At 40.6% G+C, this 16,906-nt stretch overlaps 2 protein-coding genes across 3 annotated transcripts; one reads left to right on the top strand and one right to left on the bottom strand.

Moving 5' to 3' along the window:
• The first annotated feature begins 532 nt into the window (after positions 1-532).
• On the top strand, positions 533-4,700 carry rcc1l (RCC1 like). 2 transcript variants are annotated; one of them, XM_080855300.1, is made up of 12 exons: positions 533-686; positions 1,070-1,363; positions 1,451-1,580; positions 1,694-1,822; positions 2,002-2,068; positions 2,214-2,265; positions 2,395-2,479; positions 2,594-2,775; positions 2,872-2,959; positions 3,214-3,387; positions 3,489-3,574; positions 3,859-4,700. In XM_080855300.1, the coding sequence occupies exons 2-12, from the start codon at positions 1,082-1,084 to the stop codon at positions 3,934-3,936; spliced, it is 1,353 nt and encodes a 450-aa protein (XP_080711426.1). In that variant the 5' UTR covers positions 533-686; positions 1,070-1,081; the 3' UTR covers positions 3,937-4,700. The 2 variants fall into 2 exon arrangements, with proteins under 2 accessions (XP_080711426.1, XP_080711425.1); XM_080855299.1 differs by having other exon boundaries at positions 2,594-2,959.
• Positions 4,701-6,776: 2,076 nt separating this feature from the next.
• Positions 6,777-15,456, bottom strand: castor2 (cytosolic arginine sensor for mTORC1 subunit 2). Its single transcript, XM_080833039.1, has 9 exons — positions 15,081-15,456; positions 12,230-12,300; positions 10,851-11,044; positions 9,180-9,312; positions 8,109-8,232; positions 7,777-7,887; positions 7,525-7,607; positions 7,230-7,324; positions 6,777-6,944 (listed from the first exon to the last, which is right to left on the bottom strand). The coding sequence occupies exons 1-9, from the start codon at positions 15,191-15,193 to the stop codon at positions 6,879-6,881; spliced, it is 990 nt and encodes a 329-aa protein (XP_080689165.1). The 5' UTR covers positions 15,194-15,456; the 3' UTR covers positions 6,777-6,878.
• Between the last annotated feature and the right edge of the window lie 1,450 nt (positions 15,457-16,906).

Here is a 16,906-nt window from a genome sequence, read left to right as displayed (position 1 = left end):
CACTTTTGTATAACCAACATACAACTATCTTCTCTGTAGGCTATAACAATGCATTTAACTTGCATACAAAAGGAGATAATATTGGTACACATAGGCATTTGTCTAGCTTTGTGAAAGCTTGTTTTCTGCCTTACAAAAAAGTGTATTGCGCTGCTTGGTTTTGTGTGTCTTGATAAGCTATTTACAAACCTTTGTTCACTTCAACTTCTGACATTACTTGAAATAAATGCTCACTTTGATGTTGTCATCACATCATGTTGTTGTTAATAGCTGGTATTTGTTGCTACTAAATAAATATGACGAAAATAACTCATACAAATGTAATTCGCACAGACATGCACTTCACAGCTTTGATATTTCCAGTAAACGCATCAAATTCAAGTGTGCCTTGTTTTCGTCTCTTTGGCCTTCGTCTCACTCTATACACACGTCTGATATCTCTGGTGCCCCCTAGAGGTTCCAATTTACATCGTTTTAGAAAGGTCATAGTTTAAACTGTATCACGAGGACACTGTCATGGCTGCCTCCTTGATGAACATGGCACAGAGATGTTTACATCTAGTGATATTAAAATCGCCAAATTCACAGATGTTTGCTGGATTAATCAGTCAAATATAGTTGTATTTAAGTAGACACCACTTCTGTGTTCCGCAAATGTTTTGAGAGTATATAACTCAGCACAACTTGTGAGTATTCTTACATTACTAGCGTTACCGTTAGTTTGTTCTCAGACATTAGCTGCCCAACTTCCATATTGGTATTGGACATGCAGCGATTATCTTTATATGTAATTTGCATACGTACTTCAGTTAAGCCTTGTGGCTAATACAACTGACTAAGGGGCTTGCTTGCTTGAAACGCCGTAATAATGCGTCTCAATGACACTGATAAATAAATTAAGGACATTGCTGGTTACATAATTTAGAAGGGGCAACCTGAAAGACGCTGATCCCTTTGACGTATGTTGTATTCTATTAATGCAGAAATAATAACTATGTATATATATGCCCTGTAAACATAACTCCTCTTATTATGAACTCTCTTGTTATTCTTATTCTCCACTCCACAGGACATTGATGCGATGGCACTGGTGTGCATTCGTCTGTCTGTTCGGCAGAGGTTTCCTCTGAACTGCCGAGGTTACGCCACACCTAGCAGTGTACCAAAGAGAAGGGAGACGAAGAACGACAATCCTATTTTCCAGTACGTTAGCCAAAACAAAAAACCCAATGACAAAGTTTTTGTCTGGGGATTTAGCTACACGGGAGCTTTGGGCATCCCCAGTTTTGTCGTCCCTGACAGTGGCAAGAAAAAGCCCAGAAAGTATCAACTGACACCTTACCGTTTAGATACAACAGAGAAGGTAGGCCACCTTCCTCCATTTACTTCCTCTTAATTGGATCGTTTTAGCTTGACTGTAATGTAAACAAATTTGTCCTTGTTTGGGCAGATTTCCTCAGCAGCTTGTGGGTATGGCTTCACTTTACTTGCATCCTCTACATCAGATGTCATAAAGCTGTGGGGTATGGGGCTGAATAAAGACTCTCAGCTAGGGTATCAGCGTACTCAACATGACAAACGTAAGAGCAGCAACACACATACCGTATGCAGTAGTTCTAAGAAAAAAAAAGATCCCAAATAATGATTAAGAGATGGATCGATCTGTTGTCATTGCTGTTCCATTACTTCACAGATAAAAGCTATGACTACGTGCTGGAGCCTTCACCTGTGGCGTTGCCGCTTGCTAAGCCCCAAGAGACACGAGTGGTCCAAGTATCGTGTGGCCGCGCTCACTCTTTAGTGCTCACCGATACAGAGGGAGGTGAGGAATGACATGCATGCAAGCAATATCTTTAGACAAGATTATCCAATGAACACACATTTATGGTTTGAAGTGTTGACAGTGGGGTAACAGTCCTGTTAATCAGTCATCAACATGGTCAGTAGGATCCTTTGCTAATGGACCTTTCTATCCTCATTGATTCTTTTTTACCACTGTAGTATTCAGCATGGGAAATAATGCATATGGACAGTGTGGAAGGAAGACAGTTGAAGACGAAGTCTACAGGTATGATCTCTACAATTGTATCTGATGTTGTTACATTAATAAACCGAGATTGAAATTAAGAAAATACATACAGTTGTTTATCCACTCATTTCTGGTCTTGCATGGCCCACACCTTTAACTGACACTCAGTCCCTCTTTCTTACAGTGGCAGCCACACTGTGCACCAGATTGAGGGCTTTGACAGCAACATCATCCAGGTCAGTGCTGCCGTGGCTGCTTATGAGTGTTTTTATTTCATGACTTTCTGTATTGTTGCTGCTCTCCTGTACTTGCATGTGGACCTCTTTTGAATAACTAAAGTGGTTCCTGCCATGTTTCTGCTGTAGGTGGCCTGTGGGCAGGACCACAGCCTTTTCCTGTCAGAGATGGGAACAGTCTATGCATGTGGGTGGGGAGCTGATGGACAGACAGGTAGCTACCGATGGACCTCTTTACACAGACACACACACACACACACACACACATGCATCCTTGGCAGGGTTTCATTACATGCTTCCTTCACTAAATAGAGTTTCTTGTCAACAGGACTTGGTCACTACAACAAAGTTTCTTGTCCTGTTATGGTCATGGGAGATCTGGCAGGGGTGAAGGTCCAGCAGGTGACCTCGTACGGAGACTGCAGCCTGGCCGTGTCTGCAGATGGACAGGTCTTTGGTTGGGGTAACTCTGAATACCTGCAGCTGGCCTCTGTCACGGAGGGAACACAGGTGAAGCTTCATTACAGGACTTTTTGTGAAGATATTATAGGTAAACAACAACTCTGTCTTAGCAGCATATGTGTGCTGTTGTTTTTTTACTTACAGATAAGCTCTCCAAGGCAGCTTCCTCTGGAGGGTGTAGGCAAAGTGCAACAGGCAGCATGTGGCGGGACACAGGTGGCAATACTAAATGGTAAGGGTCTGTTTGCTCTCTTTTGTAATGGTGCACAAAAGGCTTTCTTCACTCAGTGTTTACATGACAAACCAAGTGGTAGAGGGGGTACGTGCACATACTTATGTGTATTTGAACAGTGCTGTGTGCTCTTTCAGAGACCGCTATATTATCTTGCTGACCTTATAGACCCACTGAGAGACTAGCTTTCAGCACCTTTGTTGTGGTTTGCAACTTACTGTCGAGTGCCTAAAATAGGGGTTTTGTCATTGCAGACCAAGGCGAGGTGTTTGTATGGGGTTTCGGTATACTTGGAAAGGGTCCCAATCTGTCAGAATCCTCATCCCCCGAGAAGCTTCCACCAACTCTCTTTGGCCGATCAGAGTTTAAACCTGATGTGAAGGTCACGCGCATCCATTGTGGACTGAATTATTTCGCTGCGATCACAAGTATGTGTCGGCAATTAACTACTTTTGAATTGTGTTGATGTTTTATGATGGCTTCATCTTCATAGGCAGAGTTACGTATATGTTTTGTTGTTTTTCTACAGGCCTTGGCGAACTTTATGTATGGGGAAAGAATGTTAGAGGATGTTTGGGTATCGGAAGGCCAGACGATCAGTATTTCCCATGGCATGTAAGTACTGGGCTTTCAGTCAATGGTGTGGCTCTGTGGTGTTAAAGACATTACACCACCTTTACGATATTGATCCAATTTCTGAAGGTGCAATTAAAAGTAGCCTTTGAGAAATGTAAATAAATTCATAGCAATGTTGGGGAACATTGTTTTCTTACTGTTTTTACCAACTGAATTATTGCTGTTTGAGAGATGTTCTGAAAAACGAAATCTGTTTTCTAACGAACTAACAACATCTAACAATAAAGGTTTTATTAAATTAAGCGGAAACTGTTGCCTTTCAGGTGACGGTACCAGGGCATGTGGTGGATGTGGCATGCGGTGTTGACCACATGGTAGCTATGGTAAAGTCTCTGATCTGAGGGAGGAAACATGGACTGACTTCTGCAGAGATCCATCTGGCTTTCTCCTCCCCCTGGCTTTCTTGTCAGCTTCTGTTCACCAAGCCTGCCTGGAATCTGACTGAGAGGGACACTATCCCACTCAACGTGGCTTCCATTCTGATATCCGTCCTGCAGGAGCTTGTACAGCACAAGTCAGCAGCATGTTGGTTAGACCTTGTTCTGTGATGTGATCGTGGATCTACTACCAGACAGTCTACAAATGTTTCCAAGAGGACCATGTTAGCATAGAATAAGGTTTCTTTTGCACAGACTATTTTCCCAAGGAACATTGTTTGGGCAGTTCAACAAATGCTCCCATGACCGCCATCTGCATATAACGTGTACAATTAAATAATGTAGAAAACATGTCTGTTTTAGAATTTGTCACCTTACAATTGTTCACACTGTGTTTAGTGATGAATTGAAAGTGATGAACACCAAATGTTGGTTTGTCTGTACCAATTTGGGTTTGTGTGATGTGATTCAAATGTTACAATTAAGATAATGAATAACCATGTTTGTAATCATGTCTGTATCTCCCCTCTACTCAAAAGCCATAAGTGTCACTACTTGAATATGAGTTGTGGAGTTTGGTTTCCTCTGGTCTAGATAGATGTCTATGGTGGTGGCTTGTTTTTTTATCCTAAATCTATGGATCTTAATGATAGAGAGCATATCTAACTCCCATCTATCCTCATTTGGGACATTACATTTATTTCTGTTGCACCAAACATATAAGTGGCAAAGTCCTTCAGAAAAGAGTACATGCTTTATTGGTACCAAAGTCTTTATGCAGACCAAAGTCAGATTGTTTTATGTCCATAAAGCAAGATACAGTCTTTTTGAAAAACAGAACACATCAGTGGCAAATTAAAATGTTAGGTTCCTGAAACTGAGTGATCATTGTGAACATTTTGAAATATCTTCTGAAAGATCACATAAGCCCCTAGCCTAGACCAATGGGGCTTTATTCAGAGTTAATATGAAAGTCAAAAGACAGGTAACAGAGTCACTAGTTCTAGTTGAATTGGTAGAATACTAAGGTATATCTAGATCTGAGGCGGACACATTCTGAGCCAGTATGTAGTGTTGTATATTTGCTGACTCCGCAGGATCAGTATTAGAAATTCCACTTAAGCAGGAAATAGCATCAGATTACCACCAAAAAAAAACTAGTACACAAAACAAAAGGCCTTCGAAGCCAAACACACTACAGGCTGAAAGATGTTTTTTTCAGAATTTTAATTGTCAGAAATGTCACCCTTTTAAAGTTAACATTGATAAATACTAACAAATACATGGTTTCTGCTAATCCAAGCTAACAGAAGAGGAAAGCCTGTGTAAAAACAAAACCCCGCTATGCTTAAGACCAACAGACATAACACCTTCTTGGGATTCCTTCAAGGGCAATTTCCCCCATTTTTCACATCAGAACAGTCAGGTCTCTCAGACAGACCTTTCAATAAAGTGCAGACCAGTGGGGCTTGAAGGCCTAAACTAACGCCAGTGTCAATGACACTTGACTGAAACTAACATTCAACAAACAATCAGTCACCACCTCCGCTCTTCTTTGCTAGTATCACTAGCTTTCAAAAGTTCAACAGTTGTGGTAAGGACTGGCAAGAGGCGAAACATGGTGTGGCACATTTTTCCTAAAGCTAAGAAGGTGAGTAAACCAGTTTGTACAGTACATTGCACTCTTTATGTAAGTCATAAATGGAACAGAAGATTAGTGAAATAAAAAGCATCATTCTAACACCAGAGTTAAAAAAAGCACTAGAAGTAAGCCATGTTAAAATAATTCTCTCACTCAAAAAAAATTACCAGAAGCAATGCAGACAGAAACTGATTGTACCTGAATACAAAAACACAAAGTTAAATCTCAACATTGCTAATTGGCAAGGAAATGTGAACTTCAGGCTTGCTGCCTCACACCCACAGCCCCACCCCCACCCCCCTCCGACCCTCCCCTTCCCACGGAAATGATCATGTCTCGTGAACAGACCAACAGAAGCTTATTCTACACATGGTGACAAAACAAATACCATGTTTCTGAGCTACTCAAATCCTCATGTCACTGCCAGCACCTCAGAAGCACTGCCTTCAATTGCACTCAGAAATGTTGAGCTTTAGACAAGGTGTCTGTTTAAGTCTAAAGTGTCTTGGCACTGAGAGAGAGAAATCAAAAGGTAAAACAAAATGGAATCTCAGTAATTGTGGCGTACATTCTGTGCCCATCCATCCATGTGGAGGACCAATTACTAATACATCGCGGTTATAGAGGGAAGAGCAGCGGTGAAAATACAGTGATGGTGGAATAGAAATGACCCAGACTAAAAGGAACACCAATCGGCAAAGGCAGTCAAGGGCCCACAGCGCCCTGCATGAGAGGTTGGAGAAGGGGGAGTAAGGGAGGTCTCTTTGCAGTGTCACGGGAGTTGGTGTGTCAAAGAAAAAAAAAGAAAAAAATACACAGGTCTGCATCTCAGCAGGACTGGTTACCATGGTAAAGTGGCATGAGAGGAGCAGGAGTGGATCAAATGAGGGAGCGCACTGAGCACACTGCAGTCACACTACCTCGGGTCCATACAGGAGTGGATACTGTTTAGGCAGGCAGTGGGATGGCCGAGGCTGTGAAGCAGCGGAGTGGATATTGGCACAGTAACTGTAAGCAGAACAGGGAGGGCTCACTGCTGATTGCGGAACTACAGCCAAACCCGCTAGGGCCCGCCATTACCCTCCCCAGAACAACAACAAAAAAAACAACCCCATTCCAAGGTTTATTTGCTCTGATCCCCCTCCCCACCCAACCCCACCCACAGCAGACCACTGGGTACGCTCTTGGCACTTTTAAGAGTTTGAGATAATAAGAAATCAATATGACAGAAAGGACAAGACACTGTCATTCCTTTGCATGACCTTCAGTGTCCTGCACTCTCATTGGTCCTCAGGGCTCCAATCACACTCTGGATGTTCTCTTCTGGGACCTGTAAAACATCAGGTGGTTGAAGGTCGGGAAAGTACTATTCTCATGCAGAGCAAGTACGAATTACTGTAGTTGTTAATCTGTTTGCTTATAATGGAGTGACAATAGGTGGTACAGTATGAAATGTTTTTTTAAATAATGTCGTATAGTATGTGCCAAAATTATAGAGCTCTCAAGTACATTCATGATGACATACAATCTTTAAACTTAAGTGTAGAGAGCATTAGAAAAACATTGGGTAAAACTTTGTTCTATGTAAAGGTAGAAGTGCTGATGTATTACTTACAAGGGCATGGTCAAACTTGAAGGTACTAATGTAGTAGGCTGGAATGTCAGCGGTAGCCAAAGGTTCAGATATCTGCGCAACTATACCACATTCATCTGAAACATGGCCATAGAAAGACATAGGAATGTACTTGAAACCATTGGAAATGCTATGTGATACAATTTCTATAAAATCCAGGCCAAAGTAACTACCATTTTGCTTTTTTATTCTTCAACTAAAGAACAACTGCACAAAGAGAATCAAAGGTCATGCTTAGAACCATCATACTTCCTCCAAGTAATGAATTCCTACTCACCAAATCCTAATGGTTGACCTCCGATGCGGACCATTTTCCAAAGCTCTCCCGAAGCACTGGTAAAAAGGACATTATTGGGAAACCTGAGGGAATAAAAGGGAAGTTCAATTCATGTAATAGATTCAGCATCGGTCTGACAAAGACAATTCATTACCACAATGTGTAAATGCGAACAGGTAGAATATAACCATGTCACATGCAATCTTTACACATAACCTCAGGCTCTCTTATGGCCATTTCCAGTTCATTCACCTTCGGGTAGTCTGCTCATCCATGACGAGAGAAATATAGCCCTCTATAAGCGAGAACGAGAAGAACCGGATGTGTCCAGAATCGTCACCAGATGCTCCTGACTCTTTCACTCTGGAAATTTTAAGTAAAAAAAAAAATATCAGAGACCACACTCATGGCCAATTATTGGATGGCTCATCACAAATGAAGCACTCAAGTTAGATTCACATCTGATACATTTTTCTCAGCCCTCCCTTTCCTCGGTCTCTAAGTCAGAGCATCAGTCTCTGCAGATGGATTTTTGGTGGCTGCCCTATGTGAAGCAGGAGGAGAGGTGGCACAAGGGTCCTTACCCGCTAGAGTAAAACATGACGTCCATGAGCAGGGTGGCCACAGAGGGCAGTGTGTCAGGGTCCAGGCTCGTCACGCAAAACATGTTACTAGGGCTGGATAGGGGGTGAATGATGGGCCGGGGAACTGCAAAGAAAAGTGAAACTGACGGTCAGTCAATCAGCATGAACACAGCGATGCAAATGCAATGCACTGCACTTACATTTTTTTTCCTGCTCAATGTTGCAAATATGCTTAACCTGTTAGCTGAATATTTTTTTTTGCCCTGACTAAAATCCAGATCATCGCTCTCTGAGCATATTCCCTGGAGCTCCTAATAGCTCATAATGCAAGTCTGCTTTGAGACAGATGAACATGTTGATATAATTGACTAAGCGGTCACATTTGTATTGGATGCAGATTGTACGCTTTTTATTTGGTCAAGAGAGGAAGCCTGGACTGAATGTGTGGGAAAGATGAGACCATTACTCTAAGTGGCAACAAGGGGTTAAAGTGGACAAGACGGCCAGCCACTTGGGGAAAAAAACAATTGACCACTATTCCTCTGGAAGAATTTAAATGCTACTTGGATTTTTTTTTCATCTTTATCACTGCCTGTCTGCCCAAATGCATCTCCTAACTGGCCACAACCAGTAGCATTTGATACAGTATGTTAAGCAATTGCTTGAAATAAGATGAGGCCTTCATAATTTGAGACGTAGTGTAAGGAATTAGTCTGGTCAAAGGTTTTCCTTCACACCACTCTGGGAGCTGTACCCGGCTAAGCTGCATATTCAAACTACCCATCCCCCAACCTCCTTCCCAGTCAAGAGTTTGACAACCATCCAAATACCAGTTTGACCCCTGGTGACAACCATAAGGCCAGTTATAGTATGTAGAAGTTCTACACTCAACGGCTCAAGACTGATTGCTCAACAAAGATTCAAAGTTCAAAGTTCAAAATACTGCCTCACAACAGTATACTGGGCTCAATTATTTAAATCTTTCAGGTCGTGGAGATAGATTAGATGAATCCTGTAAACACAAGCTGTGCATAAAAGACATTTAGCTTTTTCCAATGCAGAGACACTCACCAAGTTTTGGCTTGACAAAACCATTTGTGACCCCTGTGCTGTTGGCGGCTACCGTCTCTCCGTTCACAACCCGTAGGAGGGTGAACTCGGAGGATAAAGTGTGCATTACCATGGGTAAATCTCTCTCCCGCACCTAAGAACAAAACACAAAAGCAACAATTAGCACCAACAGCTGCAGAGGCGTTAATTTATTTACATGCATCCAATTAAAACATTTGTGCTAGATAGTCTGAGAAAAGTAACATTAGTGGTTCATAGCAGGTCATCGCCTTCTTACTCTCACAGGAAACTAACTCTAACCGGATATACAAAATGTATACCTCTAAGTGCAGATAAGCTAAGTGGGAAACTTATTTCACTAAGACAGAACATTTTCAACAAAAGCTCAAACTGTTTTATCTGTTTTAAAGCCTGTGGTGCAACTGTCCGGTTAAAAAGAACATTAAAATGTGAGGTAAAAGCTAACCTCCTGAAACATATTTCTCCTCTGGACCTACAGCCAGTCAAATGACTAGTGAGTCATTTGTGTGTGTGTGATACTTTATTTAAGTGCAGACGACCTACTGCTTTTTTATTCAAGATCAATGTAAAATAAACCCATATCTAGACAACTGATTACTGATTACTTGAGAATACAGCTAGCTCTGTGCACATATGATACCCAAATGCAGCAACACTTGCACATGTGACAGTAGACGCTTCACTGCTCTCTACAATTTTTTCTTTTTTTTGTTGCCTTGACAACGTGTGCATAAGGCGCAAATCAGAGTGGGGAAAAAATGAAGAAAAAGATCCTTTGGGCTGGTTGAGTCAGCTGAAGAGGAGTTATTTTCAGGGCCATTCCTAATGTTTGTGCTCAGCATTCGGGCCAGACCCCGCTATTTATATAAGCGCTATGACGATGAGATTGAAAGTGCCTCAGTGTGTGTGTGTGTGTGTGTGTGTGTGTGTGTGTGTGTGTGTGTCTCCTGCAGCCTGGCCGATGTGCTGAGAGGCAGGTCATTTCCTCTCCTTCTCTAAAGCCCTGTGATTATTCCCTGGCTGGGAGCAGCTGGCCTGGAACATGAACAGTGTCATGAATGTTACCACGAATTCCAGCAAGAAGTTGATCCAGAGCTGATCCTCTTTACATAACTAACCCCAACCCCCAGATTACCATCGGCTGGACATTTTATTTTCATAAACAGGCCCTGGTACTCTGTAAGACTTGTGCTGTTCAAAGACAGAACAGCGGACCCTCTAGCAGAAATTATGGCTGGGGTGACGAACACTGCAAACAAGAGCCATCCACAGAAGCAGCAACACCAGGCACTAACAGAAGTAAGCCTCTAGCTTCATCAGAACTTTCCACATAAATCATATGAATTTATATACCTTCAAACAGGCCAGTAATATAACAGATTTATCCTCCAAAACGTTTTTGTTTATAATTTAATCTGCATTTAAACTCCAACTCACTGCCATAGTGATTATTAAAATCTACCAAACTAATATGAAACCCGTAATTAAAGCAATATGTGATGCAAAATTGGACGTGAGCACTTTTACATTTCTACAGTAAGTATCACTGATTATCTTGGCAATGCTTATATATATTTATATATAAGCATAGCCAACATACATATATCATACATTTACCAAACATATATATGACAACAAAAAGAGACTTACCAGTATAAAGTCCGTCTGGTAGGTAGACAACATGAACACAGAGATGTTGTGGTCCGCCAAAGGGGCAATCACTGACTTGGCAATTTTAGTCACTCCAATTGGCTGAGAGCTAGTGGCACTGCCACCACCAGATACCACATTGAGAGCCAACCACGTAGCCTCTGCAACACTAAGGTACTCCGACTGTGGTAGCTCTGAAAAAAAAACGAATGAGAAGATGTCAGTGGAGTGTCCTTATAACTCACATATACCATCTATTTATCTTGCAAACATCCCCATTATATCAAGATTCAAGATGAAGCTAAATATACTGTATCCTGTCTATCGACATTCTTATAATTACAGAGTAAATATTACAACATTAATAAAATATGTTGATTGTATACTAGTTAACATCCCCATTATATCAAGATTCAAGATTAAGCTAAATATATACTGTCTATTAACATTCTTATAATTACAGAGTAAATATTACAACATTAATATAAAATGGTAATTGGATACTAGTTAAATGCTTTGCTTTAAATGTTTGGCATGCCCATGCTGTCAGTTTTTTTTTTTTTGCTGTAAATTAAATTACTGTACTGAGATGAAAATCATCAAAGTGGGTTGGAAATTGGTCAACACACCATCTACTGTTAAAAATGATCCTGAACTTTGAAAGGCCGATGCTGACGTAGAGTTGACTGTGTTGGCCCTCTCTTTGTACTGAAATGGGCGGCCAACCTCCCCCAGCCACGGCCTGTGAGTGTGAGTCTCATTTTCATTTGATCGAAACTCATCATTTTAGTTTTTTGTAGTGGATGGAGTTAGACTCAGAGCTGTGGGTGAAGTTACACATAAACAAATTCCATTGCTGTGGAAAGGTGGTCATCAATCAAAATTATCTGATTAAAACTTTGAACCAACCATTCTAGACCTGCATCTATTTCACAACACCAGGTTTCGTGTAACCATGGGGACCAATTAGGGTCACCCTGGCAACCTGTGTGTAATGACATGGATTCACTCACTGAACCACAAAACTAAACCACTGATAGCTTGCCCTCCTTTAACCTATAATGGAAAAGGGAGACCTGATGTGGCAATATATGGTAAAATATTGTCAGAGTCAAGATGAAAAAAAAAACTGTAAGGAATTGTATACAATTTACTTCCTTACTCCCTTTTTACTCCATTTCAATAATCATCACCTGTCTAATAAGTTATTTTATTTTAAGGCATACTCGATAAATATAATCATTGTTTTGGTGTTTGTTTTTGGTGAATTGATTGTTTTTTATTTAAATGTGTCCCTTTCAACTGATTTTGATATTGTTTCTCTTTGTGTCTGTGTGCGTGAGCGCAATGTTTTAAAAATATTTTGTCAGAAAACCCACCTTTGAAGCCCTCTTCATCAACAATTATGGTGTAATCTTCTGGAGTTTCCGTAAGACTAAAAAATTTACACCTGTAGAAGGAAGAGAGGACTTCAAATGAGTATGACATACATTAATTCAACACTTGAAAGGGTGACACACAGTCATCTATAATAAGAGTCTTTTATTATAGATCAGAGGTGAGACCTTTCTGCCAAAATCGCGGCTAACAGAATATTGGATCATGATCGGGAGACACACAGCACAGAAGGCTTTGATGCCCTTGTGGCAGACACAGCAGAGGAGGTCAGACAGCTCAATCTTATCCACATCCACCAATGATGCACTGAAAGGGCAATCAACACAGGCCGTTTTGTGAATACGCCGATGTTATTAAAGGAAGGCACACAAAGACACAATACAGCATGGTCATTTAAGGCATTCTTCATCTGCAATAATTTGAGTATGCCTTCATATCCTTAAAAACAATAAGACTGTCCTAGACTCCTCCATATCTCAGAGCTAGATCTCTCCACACTGGTCTAGGTCATCTGATCAGCACGTAAATGTCGACATGGCAGAAGTGGAGATGTTTTTGCAAACACTCCCTCTGGGTCCACCTATACAAACACGCCTGAATGCAACCCAGCAGAGGTGCCCAGCAGCTGCTGCCGACTCTCATGCTGATCGTAAAACCTGAACTGTCCTAAAGTTACAGGACCAGTATCTGTATCTGTACAGCCGCATGTTTGCATTTAATGATGAATGATCCGTGCTGTACAGGAGTACAGAGGAAAAAAACAACTTGGCAATCAAGGTTTTACTTCTTCCACGGGTTTGAAATGTTTTGAGGATTTTTCGTATTAGACTGTAGTAAAAATAGTGTAGCTCAGCAGAGGGCTGAGACTACAAAGGCCCCACCTTGTGAATATTGCACTTGCTGTGACTCACTCGATGCTTTCATCCTCGTCACCCATTTAAAATCTGCTTATAATCATTTTTTACTGAAATGATGTTGATGATGGCTTGGAGACAGCTTGTAGCCAGCTGATTTTACTTTCAACAGAATTTCATGAAAAGTTATGAAATTTCACAAACACCCCGCTCAATTATTATCGTATGGTCTTCTGCTTAGCTGACTGTGAAGCATCACACAGGCGGATTGACTGCGAGCCACTGTAAAAAACTAAAGTGGCCATCAACATTTTGAACAGCAAGCAATGTTCATGACACCTCCCCCTCTGTTCTGTTTACAGCCGTTGTTCACATTCTACAGGAATATGAGACCCTTCACACAGAAACACTAAATAAGTTAATGTGAGGCATTGTGATCTGAACAGAGAGAAAGTTAATTGTATGGGGGTGACGGCAAAAGCTACTGTGGTGTGATCAAACATTACAAAACTGTTGTTTATTCAAGCATATTTCTACCGAAATAAATAAAAGCTGGCTTCTGGACACAAAATCAGTGGGATCTAACAACGGACAGCAACAACCCTTCTGTAATGTGAGGATTTTCACATTTAACCATACAATCAGCAGCATAATTTATAGCCAATCTACAACCTTACAGTAAATATGCAATCTACACTTTGTGATTCCAAGTGACTTATCAAGCTTAATCAATGAACGGTCACTGAATACTGATGATGGGCTTGCACACAGCTAAATCTCTTTGTTAGTTACATCAAGCACTACAGTCAACAGAATAGCACCATCATCATGTGTTAAAATAAGCAACATGGGTCAATTGGGTGTAGTATAATAATAAACTTACACAGCTTATTTCACTGGACTGGAGTCAATATGACAGTTGAACTTGGTTTCTGACCATAAAACACAGATCCTCATTACAGAAAATACTGCTCATCAGTGTGCCAGTTTCTTTCAAAAGTAGTGACAAAGCATCTTCTAGTAAATTCTGTGGCCACCTTACATGTCAATAATAAAATAACAATAACAATAACAGTGTTGCTATGTCAATGATGGTTGCCTTCTTGACATGTAGCCACTAGCTGCAAACTGTAATCATGGCCTACACAAAGTAGCACAGGCAACAAAGTACAATCACTGATATTGAAGGGAAAAATGTAGACTATTTTTGTTATAAACGCTTGTCTTAATCGAATGAGACAAGAAAGGGGTTTCATTGTAGACTGCACGTCTGACAGATGAGTTAACCAAAACTAAAGAATTATCAAAACGCAGTCAGTAGGCCTGAGCTAGGCTGATTTATGGAGAACTTTTACAGTGCATATCTCGCGGGACTAATGTCTTTCCGTAGCCTATGTAGTCTTCAAACGATTAACAATGTCAACCACCTAGAATAAGCAAAAGGACTCGTTAATCTTTGTACTACACCGGTAAATCATACGCTTAACATGCATTTGTAAGGCAGAAGCTAAATTCGTTTATCGCTGCAACATCGAGTTTGAGAGTCGACATCACGGACTGCGTAACGTCTCACGCAGCCGGTTCAACTTCAATTTAAAGCAACCACCACCATGTAATTTTACAGCTATGAGAAAAACAACCCGACAGGCATAAAAACACACACACCCCTTTCTCGTCGAAATAAATGCCAAAACGAGTCAGACATTATACGAACTACAGACACAAAAAATGTGCAGTTTCAGCCTACTCCTATAATTCAGATGCCACAAAGATCTTGCTTATAGGCATAAATGAGATAGAAACAATTACATTCCAAATAAAAAACTACATTGCTTAAGGCGTTACGTAGCAAAAAAGCATAGTTCAAATACGACCCTTCAGTAGTTCATGATCATGTCATCAAATACACAATGTAGAATACATTATATTTTCCTATATACTTGCATTTTGCATTGTTCACACAGATAAAGCTACTTACCTTGTTTTAGAGGGCAGGAAGGCGAGTTTGATTAATCCGTGGGTGCAAATCTGGATGCCCTCTTTAGCTATACTGGCTACTTTCAAGCTATGTTCTAAAATGTGCAACTCCATCTTTTGCGTCTTCTCATTTGTGGAACATGTACAATATATAAATGTATTGTCCTATTTTAAAATGAATGAATAAATAAATAAATAAATAAATAATGGTGCTCGAAAAAGCGAAGCTAGGAAAACCCTGAAACGTAGATAGAAAGGGAGTGCAAAGGAAAAGTTACCCACTAAAGGAAAGGGAGACGGAGAAAAGCAGGGTGAAATGAAAAAGCACAATGAGGTAAACGGGAAGGGAGAAAAGAGAGTTCTGTCGGCCCCCGTGTTTCCACTCCGACAGAGATTGGAACGGTCCAGCAGCTGGTAACAGTGAAACAAACAACTTGCCACTCATACTAGTGGGCGGACCTTCATGTTTGTTGGGACTTGTAGTTTAAATGAGTTATGATGTCATTCAAGCTTGCTAAAGTACCCTTTCCAAACAAAAAACTTGCCCTTACTTATTTTGTATATTCAAGGTAGCTAATTTACCATGTCACGTTGATTGTGTTTCTCGCCTATCTGTATAACAAAGAACCTATCATTCATCTGATTTAATCACCCAGTTGCAGTTGGAACAAACAATGACAGCTAGGCCCAGGAAAGATAATAAACCTGATGAGAAACTCATGATTGAGTTTGATGGGCTCCGTGGAGACAGAGTTGTCCTTTTGGACGTGCTATTAAATCAAAGTCACAACTAAAAGTGAGGGCACAATCAACAAAATGAAATTTCAAAGTCAGTCAAAAAATTTGGTGAAGGGAAATGTAACAGTTGGGTGTGCCCCTCTAAACAAAACAATTATGTTGGCTGTCTGAAGATATATTCTTTGAAATGCATGTCAAATTACTTTAATATCCAGATAAAAAAAATCAAAATGTCTTCTGAGAAATACAAAATGCCATTGTTGCGGCTAGTCTGGATAAACTTTTCGAAAGAACATTACTTCATAACAAAACATGACAAAGAAACACAAGAAAACGTAATATTCTCATTACTTTCTTTAGCAATTCTTCACAATGTGCGCATTTAATATTGTGCATTTGGGTTAATTATTCACAAAGACAAGGAAGCGATTACCCAAGCGCAGAAGGCCGTAAAACAAGCATTTCACCTGCAACTCTGATTAAGATCAAAGTTTGGTGGAATTAAGTCTGGAAATGGATCTAAATGGATAATTTTCACACACTCAAATCAGCTTACCCAATTGGGCAACATTACGTACTTTGTACATTGCTTAGAGAAAGGCATCAGATTTGACTCCCACTTCCAAAGACTGTTTCTGCTGGACATTTTTCTACCGTTCTTGATTTGACACCTGTGTAGTTTCTGACCTTAAATAAATGTGTTGAACAAGGGAACCCCTAAATCATGCCCTGGTCCACTGAGAAACACTGGCATGCAGTACCTTCAGATACCACTATCTGGATTCCTATTTGTATCTGTGGTTAAGGAAAGGTGCCTACATGTGCAACTATGTTTGTCATGTAGCCGACATACAGTCGGAAAGGCAAGTACAGCAAGGGTTTGACTATTTTAGTATGATTAAGGCCACAAAGACAGACATGACACGATGCATTAAACACACAAGTCCAAACAGACCTTGGTCTAAGCAGAACTACAGATCACAATGTTCAAATTGCAGACTGACTACAAACAGACCTCCACCTTTGTATGTCCTAACTTTGGTCACATTTCATGAAACATAACACATGGCCCAGAGGGGAGAAAGAACC

This window comes from Sprattus sprattus, assembly GCF_963457725.1.
Source record: "Sprattus sprattus genome assembly, chromosome: 1".
NCBI lineage: Eukaryota > Metazoa > Chordata > Actinopteri > Clupeiformes > Clupeidae > Sprattus > Sprattus sprattus.
This window is presented reverse-complemented; position numbering and strand designations above follow the sequence as displayed.

Coding starts and splice junctions, on each gene's coding strand:
- rcc1l (XM_080855299.1), top strand. CDS start 1,082: ATGGCACTGGTGTGCATTCGTCTGTCTGTTCGGCAGAGGTTTCCTCTG. Junction 1,823..2,001: donor GCTCACCGATACAGAGGGAG/GTGAGGAATGAC, acceptor TTACCACTGTAG/TATTCAGCATGGGAAATAAT. Junction 2,960..3,213: donor ACAGGTGGCAATACTAAATG/GTAAGGGTCTGT, acceptor TTGTCATTGCAG/ACCAAGGCGAGGTGTTTGTA.
- castor2 (XM_080833039.1), bottom strand. CDS start 15,193: ATGGAGTTGCACATTTTAGAACATAGCTTGAAAGTAGCCAGTATAGCT. Junction 12,301..15,080: donor TTCCTGCCCTCTAAAACAAG/GTAAGTAGCTTT, acceptor TTCCTTCTACAG/GTGTAAATTTTTTAGTCTTA. Junction 8,233..9,179: donor TTTTGTCAAGCCAAAACTTG/GTGAGTGTCTCT, acceptor TTTTCTTTGCAG/TTCCCCGGCCCATCATTCAC.